This window comes from Myotis yumanensis, unplaced genomic scaffold (genome assembly GCF_028538775.1).
Source record: "Myotis yumanensis isolate MYYU_CA2020_CCGP unplaced genomic scaffold, mMyoYum1.0.hap1 SCAF_17, whole genome shotgun sequence".
In the NCBI taxonomy this organism is placed as follows: Eukaryota; Metazoa; Chordata; class Mammalia; order Chiroptera; family Vespertilionidae; genus Myotis; species Myotis yumanensis.
Window position 1 is genome coordinate 19,356,476 of NW_027223768.1, and position 12,847 is coordinate 19,369,322.

Below are 12,847 nucleotides of genomic sequence, written 5' to 3' on the forward strand. Positions count from 1 at the left end.
TTCGGCTGGCTCCAGGTCCCTGAATTCATGCCCTTGTGTCCATGTGGTCTTGTCTTTGTGCTTGAACCCGTACATCCCAAGAAGGTGAAAGGACGGTCTTTTGTGAGAAAGGGGCTCCTTCCTGTGGGGTGTGGGCATCTTCGCCTGGTGATCAGGAAGACCTTCGGTACTTGGCGCAGAGGCCTACGCACAGTAGGTGCTTAGGAAACGGTGCCACCGTTCCCATCGCCTGGTTGAGCCTTTGCAACGCGGATTAAGGTTCGGTCGACAACACAAAACCATCACACCAGCTTGTGGCCACCCCTGGAAAAGGGACTGAGTGCTGAGGCCAGGAAAAGGGGTACAGCACGGTGGGGTGTGAGTCATCTGCAAGGATATTTGGGGTGCTCACTGGGTATATTCCACTGAACCAACCAGAAGAGTGAGGGGACAGCATGATGCTGGAGCGTGACCATCTGAAGCCTTATCACATGAGACCACATTTGTACTGTCACGCACACCTGGCCGCCTGTGCAGTCAGAGGCACCGAGACTAGAAACAGAAATGCTCCTATCCGTCCTGGGTCGGCCCAGAGTACGCCCAGCAGGAGCGGCGCAGCCTGGCAGGAGCGCTCGCATGCCTCCATATCAGGGACGGCCACCCTGTCATTTGGGGACAGAGCACCTTTTTAATGACTTCACTGGAAACCCACGATCATCAGTTTTCCTAAAACCCCAGGCAGTGCTCTCGCGTGCTTGTGGTTAACTAGACAGGATGAGGTAATGAGGGAGCCAGAGAAAGCCTGGGTTTAAGCGTAAAGGTCTGTAACGGCGGCTGAGAAACGGGCTGCCGCTCTCTTTGGTGCAAGTAGTGTATTTCGTCCTGACCAGGTGTATGCCCTTCTTTGGGGAAAATGAGGTGACACGGACGGAGGCCATGAGCCTGTGACTGAGAGGGCCGTGTGGGACTCAGGGTCCATCCCGCTCTGGCCAAGGCTGGGGGACGTCTGCCCCTGCACAGGGGCCTGGTCCACACTGTTTCCCAGGAAGGGGATGCTCAGCCTCTCACGAAGCGCAACTGGATTCCACCTCCCGGGAGAAACACCGGTTTATCCTCCCAGGGTCCTGCTTGCACTGTCCAGAGGGAGTGAAGCGTGGAATTTAACCTGTAATGAGCACCTGCCCTGCCTCGGTTTCCTTTATTTTCAGAAGAGCCCTCTCTTAAGTACCATGGGAAAGAGGACACTTGGGTCTTTTTTTCACACATGGCAATCTTCTCACTGGGTTTCCTCATTTGGGGCAGGACACACAGCAGAGGGAGGGAGACACAGACGTGAGGAATGGACGGCCCTGGTATTTTACCCCAGCTCTGCTGCTTATTAGCTGTGTGACCTTGGGCAGGTCACTTAACCTCTCAGAGCATCTATAACAAAGACTGGACGCCTGGGATTCTGCAGATTAAATGAGAATAGTGTTCATAAAGTATTTGGCACAGTACCCATCATCTGACAAATGTGCAGAAAACCTCGTGGCTATTATAATTTAATACACAGATTACATAGGCCAGGACCGTGCTGTGAGGCTGGGGATTCAGGGGGACCCACAGTCCTGGCACTGCCATCCCTGAGCTTACAGGGACGTCTGGCCCAGGAACGCACATGCAGATTCGGGAGCCATCAGTGTTTGGCTGGAAATTAAAGCCACAGGGTAGATGTGGCCACCAAGGAAGAATAAATAGAGCCCAGGCATAGAGCCCTGTGATGTCAGTGTGCCTCCCAGACAACCAGGGGATCATCCGTCCAGCTCACCGCCAGCAGCACACACCTCCAGGAGCCTTTCTGGTAAAAGCCACTTCGGGCAGCATTCACCCTAAGTGAATTCACCTTAGCCTGCCTCTGCCCCCCACTCCCGTCCCCATCACCCACCACCCTGCCTGCCAGCAGGACGTAGGACGTGATCAGAGGTGGGAATGATTCCTGGGACACCTGATGTCCTGCGGTCTCCTGCATGTGAACCCCCTTTGCCTCATACATTCCCGCAGCATTCACCCCACTTTCTGTTAGAAACTTTGTCAATAGAGGAATCATCCCATTCGGAACCTCAATACCCTGCATGTGTCTTGATGAGATGTGCAGCCCTGCCCGCCCCGCCCCACCCTCGTGGGCTCTCTGTGGTCGGTTGTGCCTGCAAGAGTTGGTGAGCTCATCCCTTCCTTAAGCTGTGACACAGGCCGGGTCTCCTGCCACATGGGAGGGAGAGCCAGGAGGCTCCTCGTGCTCCTGACCCTGGGGAGGACTGCTGGGCCGAGGATTCCCCCGCCTGCCCCAGCTTCTTTCGAGCAATGACTCTGCCCAGGAAAATCTGAGCTCAAGCGTGGAACCGACAAGGCTGTAATTATCGAGGACAGCTTGTTACAACTCAGGACGGGGACACCCAGAGCTCCTGCAGGGCGTCTGGGGCTTCTCATATTCCCGGCTTCAAAAAACAAACTCTGAGCCTGGGCTTTGCCCAGTGTTGCGGTTATGGCAGGAGTCGGTGGCTCTGTGCATGTGCTGGGAGCGGCTTCAGAAAGCCATCCGCAGGCCGTTTGTGGCCCAGAGAACAGCGAGCCCGGCTGGGCCTTGGGCCTGGATGGAGGAGTGGGCAGAGAAGCTGAGATTGCATTTTACTCTGTTGCTGCCCGGGACCAAGAAGGCTCTCTGAGATCAATCTGTGGTTTTGGGGATGGCAGACGCGCACAGAGGTTAATGGCTCGGTGAGGGGACCCTGTGCTCCTGGGTCCGCGTCTGCCGCCTGGCACTGACCTTGCATAATCAGGCGCACTGCTTCATGCCTCTGAGCTCTGCCTGTCTCGGGAGGAGGTGGAGGTGTGCAGGGCTGCTCCATGCCACCGGCTGAGCTGGTGAAGACAGCAGTTGTGACATAGCATTATGTTCATCCTGCACCCGCCCAGCAGCCCACTCTGCTGGTTCTCCTCCCCTCCCCCAACCTCCGACAAAAATCTCCAGGGATTCCAGGGCTTTTCTGGTGCCTTTAGGTATTGGAAGAGAAGCCTTTGGAAAGGCAGGTCTATCCCAATATCAGAGCCTCAGCATCCATCCAGGCCACATCTTTCTTTTCACCCAACTCAGGCCTGATGCTGGAATTGGAGGTGAGCGGGAGGGGACCAGGGACAGAGGTTGTCCTTGGCTTTCCTTCCTCCCCTTCCCATACCTGTAGCTGCTGCTGGCTCCGCCAGGTGGCTGACAGAGGCAGGGAGGTGGGGGCAGAAGAGAAGGGAGAAGGGGTTTGTGTGCGGCTGGGCTGGTGTGGTTCCCTGTGGTCAGCAGATGCCCTTGTTATGACAGCTGCGCCCATGCTGGCTCCACCTGCTGCTTCTGCGGGAACCTCCTGTGGTTTCTGCCCTGCCTGCTGGGCACCTCCTCCTGTGGTTTGCCCACGGGGGCAGCACACGCTGGCTGAGCTGTGGGCTGCACTCAGCTCTGGCTCCAGTTGCCTTCTTTCTGTAGCAGGATTTACCTGTCCTTGTTCCCCCCAAACTTTGGAGTGTAGGTCTCTTCCCATCATAGCCAGTGATTGCTCTGCCCCTGTGGCACTGATGGATTTGAGGGGGATTGAACCCCTCTGTGCCCATGCCTTGGGAGGAGCCCCTAGAGCAGTGGTCGTCAAACTGCGGCTGGCGAGCCACATGCGGCTCTTTGGCCCCTTGAGTGTGGCTCTTCCACAAAATACTGACTTCTGCGCATGGGCCACGAAGTTTCAATCACACTGTACGTGCGCGCCCGCACATGGTATTTTGTGGAAGAGCCATGCTCAAGGGGCCAAAGAGCCGCATGTGGCTCATGAACCGCAGTTTGCCGACCACGGCCCTAGAGAAATCACCCTTGGGTCTTGTCCTTAAGAGCCTCACAGTGTCATGGGCAGACAGGATGCGGCAAGAGGAACTATGCACAGGGTAACCCATCAAGGGACCCACAGAGGGACCGTAGCATTTCTCTGAATGTTTAGCAGAAGGGGGGCTCATTCCAGCTGGGATGTGGAAGACTTCAGGGAGAAGGCATTTTTAGTGGAAATTGTGAACTTTTCCTGGTTTGTAGGCAGAGGTGGTGAACAGGACACTGGCCTGGAATCTGAGCACAGGCGTGGCCCTCGCTGGCCATGGTACCCAGGACAGTGTGCTCCATCCCTCCAGCCTACGCTTCCTCCTCTGCGCAGGACAGAGCGCTGACGAGCATGGACTCGAGCCAGACTGCCTGGCTTCACACTCTGCCACTTCCCTGTGTGCCTGTGGGCAAATCATGTAAGGTAGCTAACTGTGCCTCGGTTTCCCTATCTGTAAAACGGGGGTGATAACAGTAAATTCCACGAAGGGTTGTTGTGAAGATGAAGTGATAAGTGTGGAACACTTAGAATGGTGCCTGGCACACAGCACGTGCTCTCTGGCCACCATGAGATTGGCATCGTCCATGGGGAGGACAACATTAGGGTTGTTGTAAAGATTAGGGATTAGGGGATCAAAGCCTGGCACACAGTAGGCCCTCAACACAAGATAGTTCTTTTCCTTGTCATTATTAAAATGCAGGTGAGTACAGAATTAGAAGCACAGAGAAAGGCCTCCCAGTAGTGGGAACAGTGCAAGGGAAACAAAGACAGAAGGCAGGAATGTGCAGCGTGTGAGGACGGAACAAAAGGTAATGTAGTTCAGAACCTCAGCAGATGCAGGACAAAATCTTTCTGCTGGTTTCTCAGCTGCCTGTGGACTCTCAGGATCCATTTAAAAAGGCCAGTTTCCATCAGCAAATCTCCATGGCTGTCTTCCTTTTCTCTGCCTACAGGCCTGCTGGAGGGTCTGCGCCTCATCTCTCCAAGGATGGGGACCTTCTGCTTCCCCCTGGGGCTCCTGTTTGGCTCTGTGCTGCTGGTGGCCTCGGCCCCGGCCCCTCTCGAGCCTCATAGCTGCAGCGACAAGGAGCAACAGCTGACCGTCAGCCACACCTACAAGATTGATGTGCCCAAGTCTGCCCTGGTCCAGGTGGAGGCTGACCCTCAGCCCCTCAGTGATGAAGGGGCCTCGCTCCTGGCCCTGGGAGAGGCCGAGGAACAGAATATCATCTTCAGACACAACATCCGCCTGCAGACACCACAGAAGGACTGCGAGCTGGCAGGCCTTGTCCAGGACCTCCTGGCCCGGGTGCAGAAGCTGGAGGGCGAGATGGCGGAGGTGAAGGAGCGGTGTGACGTCCAGCGTTGCTGCCAGGGAGCTGCCGGTGAGCTCACCTTTTGGTACTCATTCAACAAGCACCTTCTGGGTGCCAGGCTTTCCACCAGCCCCATGAGCACTTTTGAGTCTGGTGCATTCCCACCCCTCAATCTGGGTTTCCCCACGGGACCTCATTGCTGGCACTAGCTCCAGGGGCATCTGCAAGCGGAGCAGGAAGGGATGTGAGTCGGAACTCCTGGTTCAGGCTTCCAGGTGAGAAGGCTCCTGGGTGCTGTTTTGCCAGTGGGCCAATCCCTTCTATAGGGAATGCAGTGGAGTTGAGAGGACAGAGCTAGTAGGGCTGGGGCAAACCCAGGTCTGCCACTTCTTAGCTCTATGACCTTTGGGCAGATTCCTACGTTTCCTGAACTGTCCAGGGAGGATAATTCTCTCAACTAGTCTGAGAACTACAGATGATGTATTTGAGATTCCTGGCCCATGGTAGAGAGTCAGCCAATTGTTTTTTAAAAAATTCTAGCAAGTAGCCCACTGCACATGTCATTAGTAGAAATCTCCCCTTCCCAGGCATGACTGCTTAAGGGAAGGTTGGCCATTCTTTTAGCCTCCCTCAGCAAGTTTGCTGGTGGTCTGGTAAGAGAGGTGGGGAGGGAAGGGGCTGGAGTTAAGCAAGACATAATCTAACTAGAACTCAGCACTCGGTTAAGACAGGCCAAAGTGGGCTGGGTGGAGGAAGGCAGAGCATTCCCTTCAGGAGGCTGAAGGGGATGGGGTAGCTGGGTTGCTGTCCCTCTGAATATATCTGGGCTTCCTGCAAAAGAAGAAAGAAAAAAAAGTTGTTTCAATTATAGTTTACATTCAATATTATTCTGCATTAGTTTCAGGTGTACAGAATAGTGGTCAGACAATTATACACTAAGGTGTTCCCCCACCTCACATATCTCCAGTACCCAATGGGCACCATGCATAGTTATTGCAATACTAGAGGCCCAGTGCATGGATTGGTGCACTGGTGGGGTTCCTTGGCCTGGCCTGCACCCTCTCGCAATCTGGGACCCCTCGGGAGATGTCAGAGAGCTAGTTTCAGCCTGATCCCCGCAGGCCAGGCCGAGGGACCCCACCAGTGTACGAATCTGTGCACCAGGCCTCTAGTATGCATATAAGATCTTTGGTTAATCTCTTCCCGCCCTCCCCCCTCCCCCCTCCCCCTTTTCCTCTGAGATTCATCAGTCTGTTCCATGTTTCCATGTCTGTGCATTGAGCGTCTGCCCCCTGGTGGTCATTGCATGTCATAGCTACTGGATGGTTGGCCCTCCACCAGTTGCTTAGGCTTTTATATATATAGATTACTTACTATATTTCCTATGCTGTACTTTATGCTCCCATGCCTATATTATAATCACCAATCTGTACTTCTCAATCCCTTCATTTTTTTATTTAACCTCCCAGGCTGATCCAAATAATAACAAGTGGCCCTCCTCATGCATTTCAATTGCCTGAAGAAATTGCTCTGGCTAAGATCACCCTTATACGCTGGACACAAAACTAGACACCTGGAGGCTGCCAGGAATTGCCCCTGGGGAGTCTCTGTGGTGGAAGTGTTTTTAGGAAGGAAAGCAGGTGTTCTGAGAAAGGGGCGGGGCTGACTGGCCCACCCTCTGACTGCCCCTTGCTGTGTAGGGTCAGAGAGGGGATCCTGGATAATCCCTCCCCCCACCCTCACCCCGTGCCTTCTGGGCTGTTGGGTAGCTTCTGCAGGTCCACTTTTCCGGGCTTCAGTGTGGGCTCACTTGCCAAGGGCCTGGCCTCGCTGATCCAGCCGCCTGCAGCCAAGATAAGCCAAGCCCCCGCGCAGGCTGGAGCCAGGGCCCCTCAAGGAGAGAACTAAAGGCTGACCGCCATTTAGAGGGGAGGGAACCGGGGATTCACGTGAGCACTGGGGGTGGGCGGGGAAGGGGAGGCTGGTTCCTTCGCAGAGAGGAAACGTCTGCAGCTTTCACAGGTCCCAGTCTGGCCCAGGTTGGAAGGGTCGGACCCCTACCGTCCTCAGAGAAAGAGCCCTGCAGGTCCGCTCTTCGGGTCGCCAGGGAAGGAGGCCCTCACGCTCCAGCCCTCACCCTCGCCTTTCCTCTCCCTGGCAGGTCAGGGCCGCCAGTGCAGCGGCCACGGGACCTTCTCCCAGGAGACGTGCGGCTGCCGCTGCGAGCAGGGCTGGGAGGGCGCCGCCTGCGAGGTGCCCGCCTGCCCCGGCGCCTGCAGCGGCCACGGGCGCTGCGAGGACGGCCGCTGCGTGTGCGCCGAGCCCTATGTGGGGGCCGACTGCGCCCACCCCGCCTGCCCCGGGAACTGCAGCGGGCAGGGCGTGTGCGTGCGCGGTCGGTGCCAGTGCCACGCGGACTTCACGTCGGAGGACTGCAGCGAGCGGCGCTGCCCCGGGGACTGCAGCGGCCACGGCTTCTGCGACACGGGCGAGTGCTACTGCGAGGAGGGCTTCACCGGCCTGGACTGCTCGCAGGGTGAGAGGCGCCGCCTGCGCCCCGCCCGCCGGGCTGTCATTTAACACTTTTTTTTTTAATTACCTTCTTTTTGTTTGTTTCTCTTTTTTTAATGTTTAAAGTATTACAAATAGTAGTACACATGCCTCCTTTTTTCCCTATTGACCTCCCCCGGCTTCCCCTCCCCTCCCACCCCCCCACATGCCTTCACCTCCCCACCCCCTAGTGTTTTGTGTCCATTGGTTATGCTTATGTGCATACATACAAGTCCTTGGCTTGATCTCTTTCTCCTCTGCAGGGGCTCAGCCTCTAGCCCACCTCAGATTCGCCTGGAGGGCGTGTTCAAGTGCAGGTGGTTGGGTCTGAGAATTTGCATTTTTTAAAAAATATATATATTTTTATTAATTTAAGAGAGGAAGGGAGGAGAGACACATCAATGATAAGAGAGAATCATTGATCAGCTGCCTCTGCACGCCCCCTACTGGGGATGGAACCCACAACCCAGGCATGTGCTCTTGACCTGGAATCTAAGGGAGACCTCCTGGTTCATAGGTAGATGCTCAACCACTGAGCAACACCAGCTGGGCCTGAGAATTGGCATGTTTAACAAGTTCCCAGGTGATGCCGATGCTGGTTTGAGGACCATTGGTCTTAGGTGATGTGTGTGTGTGTGTGTGTGTGTGTGTGTGTGTGTCAGAGGTCCATCAGATGGATCTTCCACACCCACACCTGTTAATGATAGTGTATAGTAGGTGCGCAACCAGTACTAACTGTGTTCTACCCCTCTTTCCTCACCTTCTCCATCCTGTTCCTGCTCCCCACACAGTGGTCGCCCCCCAGGGCCTGCAGCTGCTCAAGAGCACGGAGGAGTCCCTGCTGGTGAGCTGGGAGCCCTCCAGCGAGGTGGACCACTACCTCCTCAGCTACCACCCCCTGGGCAGGGAGCCCTCCCGGAAGCAGATACAGGTGCCCAAGGAGCAAAACAGCTACGACATCCTTGGTTTGCTGCCTGGGACCAAGTACATAGTCACCCTGCACAACGTGAAGAAAGGGGTCCCCAGCAGCCCCCAGCACCTGCTGGCCACCACAGGTGAGGGAGCAGCCCGGTGCCCAGGTTGCCCAGGAGAGGTGCCGTTTCGAACATTTTCCTGCGTTGGTCCCTGCCAGTCCCCTTCCACGCTGTCCCCTGATTTGGGGCTGAAACACAGCTGCTGCTATCCTGGCTTCCGGAGGAAGTCTCAGTTCTGGCTCCCTGCTTTCTGCTCACCAAATATTGGGTCCTCCTGGCTAGTGACAGAGCCTGCTGAATTGTGGGACCCAAGGGGTCTTCTCCCCCTGATTGCCCTGCACCCACACACAAGCAGCCACACACCTGCATCCCCAGGTCCTCACTGAGCCTCTGAGGCCACTCAGCAGGTTGAAGTTGGGACAAGTGAGGATCTTCTGAGCCACCTGTTAGATTTCTCTCAGCAGAAAAGAAGGGGAAGAAATAGGTCATTGAAGAAAGTGTAATGAAAAGGTTATTTACAGAGGTGTGGGCGGGCTTTGGATGGTCTAACATCCTAGGGCCAGCATCAGTGGGGATCCACCCCAGGCTGAAGGGGCAGGAGGTGGGAGTTGGTACTGGGACCCAGAGAGCTGGGAGAGGCTGTCCAACGAGTTGCTTTAGGTAAAGGGAGGCAGGCCGTCCACTGTGTCCCCCGGAAGGGAGTGAAGGAGACCTCTCCTGTCCTCTGATCTTCTGGTGACTCTCACTGGTGGAACCCAACCAGAAGCCAGAGGGCAAGGGAACCTGGCTAACACAGGTCATAGGCCATAATCTGGGATACAGAGCAGGATGGGGGTTGTCCGGAGGGACAAACGGAGTCTCCAGGGCACCACCGAACGAAAATGTTTGCAAGGACCAGCATCGCTACTTACTCTTCAGAAATTCTCATGGAAGGTCTTAAAGCTGCTTAGACATTCAAGGGCTTAGAGAAACCTTGTTGTTTGAATGGTTATGATTCATTCCTTCACTCCACATATTTTATTGAACATCTACTATGTGCTAGGCACTGTTCTAGATGCTGATAAAAATGAGCTGCCTCCAGCCTTCCCTAAACTCCTGGGGAGAGATCCAGGGAGACCCAGATGGATGGGCCTTTGGCACACTGTGTCTTTGCAGAACATCTGGCTGCCTGTCCTCTTTGGTGGTGGGGCAGGGGTGGCTCAGTGTTGCAAAGGGCCGTGAGGGACTTGTCATCCTGGGAGCACAATGTGTGAATGCCTTTGTCAACACCCTCCAGCCAGTGACCCCTCTTGGAACATCCCTGTAGTTGAACAAGTTGCATTTATCAACTGTTGCAGCAGGGGGAGAACGCACACATTGGGGGACGGTGGGCATCTTAGTTGGAGAGTGTCAGAGAGACTGGTATAGAATGTGGACTGTGTTCGGTGGTTTGGAAGGATTCGGGGAAGCATGCTGTCAGGAAGTGGGATGATTCTATGATTGGCATCTTGGTGATTCTTACCTAGAAAGGGGTAACCCAGAGGGAGGCTAAAGCTGTGATTGCCACAGAAGCAGCAGTCACTCAGGAGAGAGGTTGTTTGGTCTTTTTGTGGTTTAGACATTGTTCACGGTTTTGCCTGTGTTCAGACATGATCACGAATGGTCTTGTTTTGGTCTTGATCTGTCATGGCCGCAGAGTGTCTTGTCTGATATTGACGTTATGTTCAATGGGAGAACACAAGGCCTATGTGTGCGAGCCAGGCCAGCTGCCAGCTCTCAGATGCTCTTTCCTCCTCCCAGCTCAGACAGAACAGTGCCCAAAGCCCCGAAGACAGACATCTGTTCTGAAAGTCTTAGCAGCCCCTCTTGGCTCCTTGCTCGGGGGACTTGTAAAATGTGGCTGGGAAGCTTGTCTTTCTGTCTAATCTGATTCAAGTTAAACCCATTCTCATTCGCTCCTCAGGGGAGCCTCAGCCAGACAGATGCTCACCCCCTAAGAATCGTGCACGTTGTCATCACATCCCTGCTGTTTCGTTTGTGAGCTGCAGGACCTTCTTCACCACTCCCACCCTGCTCCTTCAAGGGACTGTGTCGGGAGGGAGAGCCTGCAGGCTAGGCGGGCAGGTGGGAGCAGGGGTGGGGGTGCCTCAGAGGGAAGGCTCTGGAGGCTCTTTGTCTCTAACACAGTGAACCACAAGTATTCAGAGCTGAGGGGCCTTGGGACCACTGAGCGAACTGCCCACTCACAGATTCTCTTTCCCACGTCCTTGACGGGGCCAGTCAGCTTGGTGGGAGCACCACCAAGGCAGGGAAGGTGGGGTTGGGACTGAGAAGGGGGCAAGGCTGAGAGTCTGGGGACTTGCCTCCCAGGCAGGCTCATCAGCTTGGGGTCTGGCGATTGGAATTCAAAGTGTCCCTAAGACCCCAACCCCTCTTCACCACTACCCACAGTTCTTCCCTTAGAGCCACTTTGGCGATCCATTCTTTTGTGTTAGTCATTAAATTCTTTTCTTTTCTGAATGGAGGGGTAAAGATCTAGCCATTCACACTTTCCTATGAATGAGTGTGTACAATGCCCACCCGCTGCCCCTGCCCTGTCACAGGATGGACAGGGTGGGCAGCCAAGGATACCAGGGACTTGGTGGAGGTGCTAAAGTTTGGTCAAAGGTGCAGGAAGGTACTCAGAAGGACCAAGTTAAAGTTCGCCTACTTTATAGTTTTGCCTCGGGTTAATCTTCCAGGAGCATTTGGGAGGCTGAGGAAGGAGGGGGTTGTGGTATCAGTGTTACACTCCAGAACATTTGAAATGCGTCCCGAACTTACATGGGGTGGGGGTGGCTGGGCCTCTGATCCAAGGCGAGTCATGGGGGGCCGGGGCTCTGCAGCTAGAGGCTGAGTGTTCAGTTCAGAGCCGTCTGAACCCTGAGCCAAGTGGATGAGAGGGCTCCGTGGTCCAGATGGGATGGGGTGGGGTGGGATGGGGAGGGTTGAAGTGGGATGGGGAGGGGTGGGATGGGGTGGGATGGGGAGGGGTGGGGTGGGATGGGATTGGGAGGGGTGGGATGGGGAGAGGTGGGATGGGGTGGGGTGGGGTGGGATGGGGAGGGGTGGGATGGGGTGGGGTGGGGTGGGATGGGGAGGGGTGGGATGGGGTGGGATGGGGTGGGGTGGGGTGGGATGGGGAGGGGTGGGATGGGGTGGGATGGGGTGGGGTGGGGTGGGGTGGGATGGGATGGGGTGGGATGGGGTGGGATGGGGTGGGGTGGGGTGGGATGGGCACAGGAGGCTTTCCCTGAACAGAGTCCATCCTCTGCCACGTACACACCAACAGTTTCTTTGCTGCCTGGGTGGACCTAGGACACCTGTTGAGGACTGTGTGCAGGGCTGCAGCCTGCTCGCTGTGTGTCAAGAAAGGGAGCTGAGCTGGTAGCCAGGGGCCTGGCACGGAGCTGCCGGCCCTCCTCTTCACCGCCTTCTCCTGCCGTCCTGCCTCTGCCCTAGATCTTGCTGTGCTTGGCACTGCGTGGGTGACAGACGAGACGGAGAACTCCCTGGACGTGGAGTGGGAGAACCCCCCGACCGAGGTGGATTATTACAAGCTGCTGTACAGCCCCTTGACGGGGCAGGAGGTGGCCGAGGTCACGGTGCCCAAGAGCAACCACCCCAAGAGCCGATATGACATCACAGGTAAGAGCTAGCACTGGGATGGGAGGGTTTGCTGTGGATGCTGAGCGGGGACAGCGTGTGCACAGCGGGTCCTGGGGCTTTAGGAACCCCTTGAACCCTGACCCCGGAAACTCCCAGATGTGAGCCCACTCTGGAAGCCCGAGGACTCTGCTCCAGCATCCCAGAGCGACTCCAGAACCTCAGAGTAACCCCAGAATCTCAGAGCCCCTGCTTAACAGATGACTCATCCGACATGCTCATCCCATGTCTCACCCAGTCTGTCTCAGGGGGATATGAGAGCGCACAGACTTCCCTTTTGGAAGAATGTGTGCGTGTGTTGTGTGTGTGAGAGAGAGATAAAAAGGAAGAGAGAGAGAGAGAGAGAGAGAGAAATTGATGGAGATAATTTTTTCAGCATAATCCATGGAAGGAGTTGCTGGGTGGCTGGGCTCGGGGAGCTCCTGTCCCAGATGCCCGAGCTAATGCTGTGAGAACAGGAAAC

General features: G+C 55.6%; 1 protein-coding gene across 1 annotated transcript in view; it reads left to right on the plus strand.

Annotated features, from left to right (window-relative positions):
- TNN (tenascin N) overlaps positions 1-12,847 on the plus strand; it is a 69,038-nt gene that overhangs the window by 29,164 nt on the left and 27,027 nt on the right. The window contains exons 3-6 of the mRNA XM_070397211.1: positions 4,814-5,245; positions 7,338-7,712; positions 8,518-8,781; positions 12,181-12,366. Of these exons, the coding sequence (XP_070253312.1) occupies positions 4,849-5,245; positions 7,338-7,712; positions 8,518-8,781; positions 12,181-12,366 (1,222 nt within the window). The 5' untranslated portion in view covers positions 4,814-4,848. The remainder of the gene's footprint in view (positions 1-4,813; positions 5,246-7,337; positions 7,713-8,517; positions 8,782-12,180; positions 12,367-12,847) is intronic.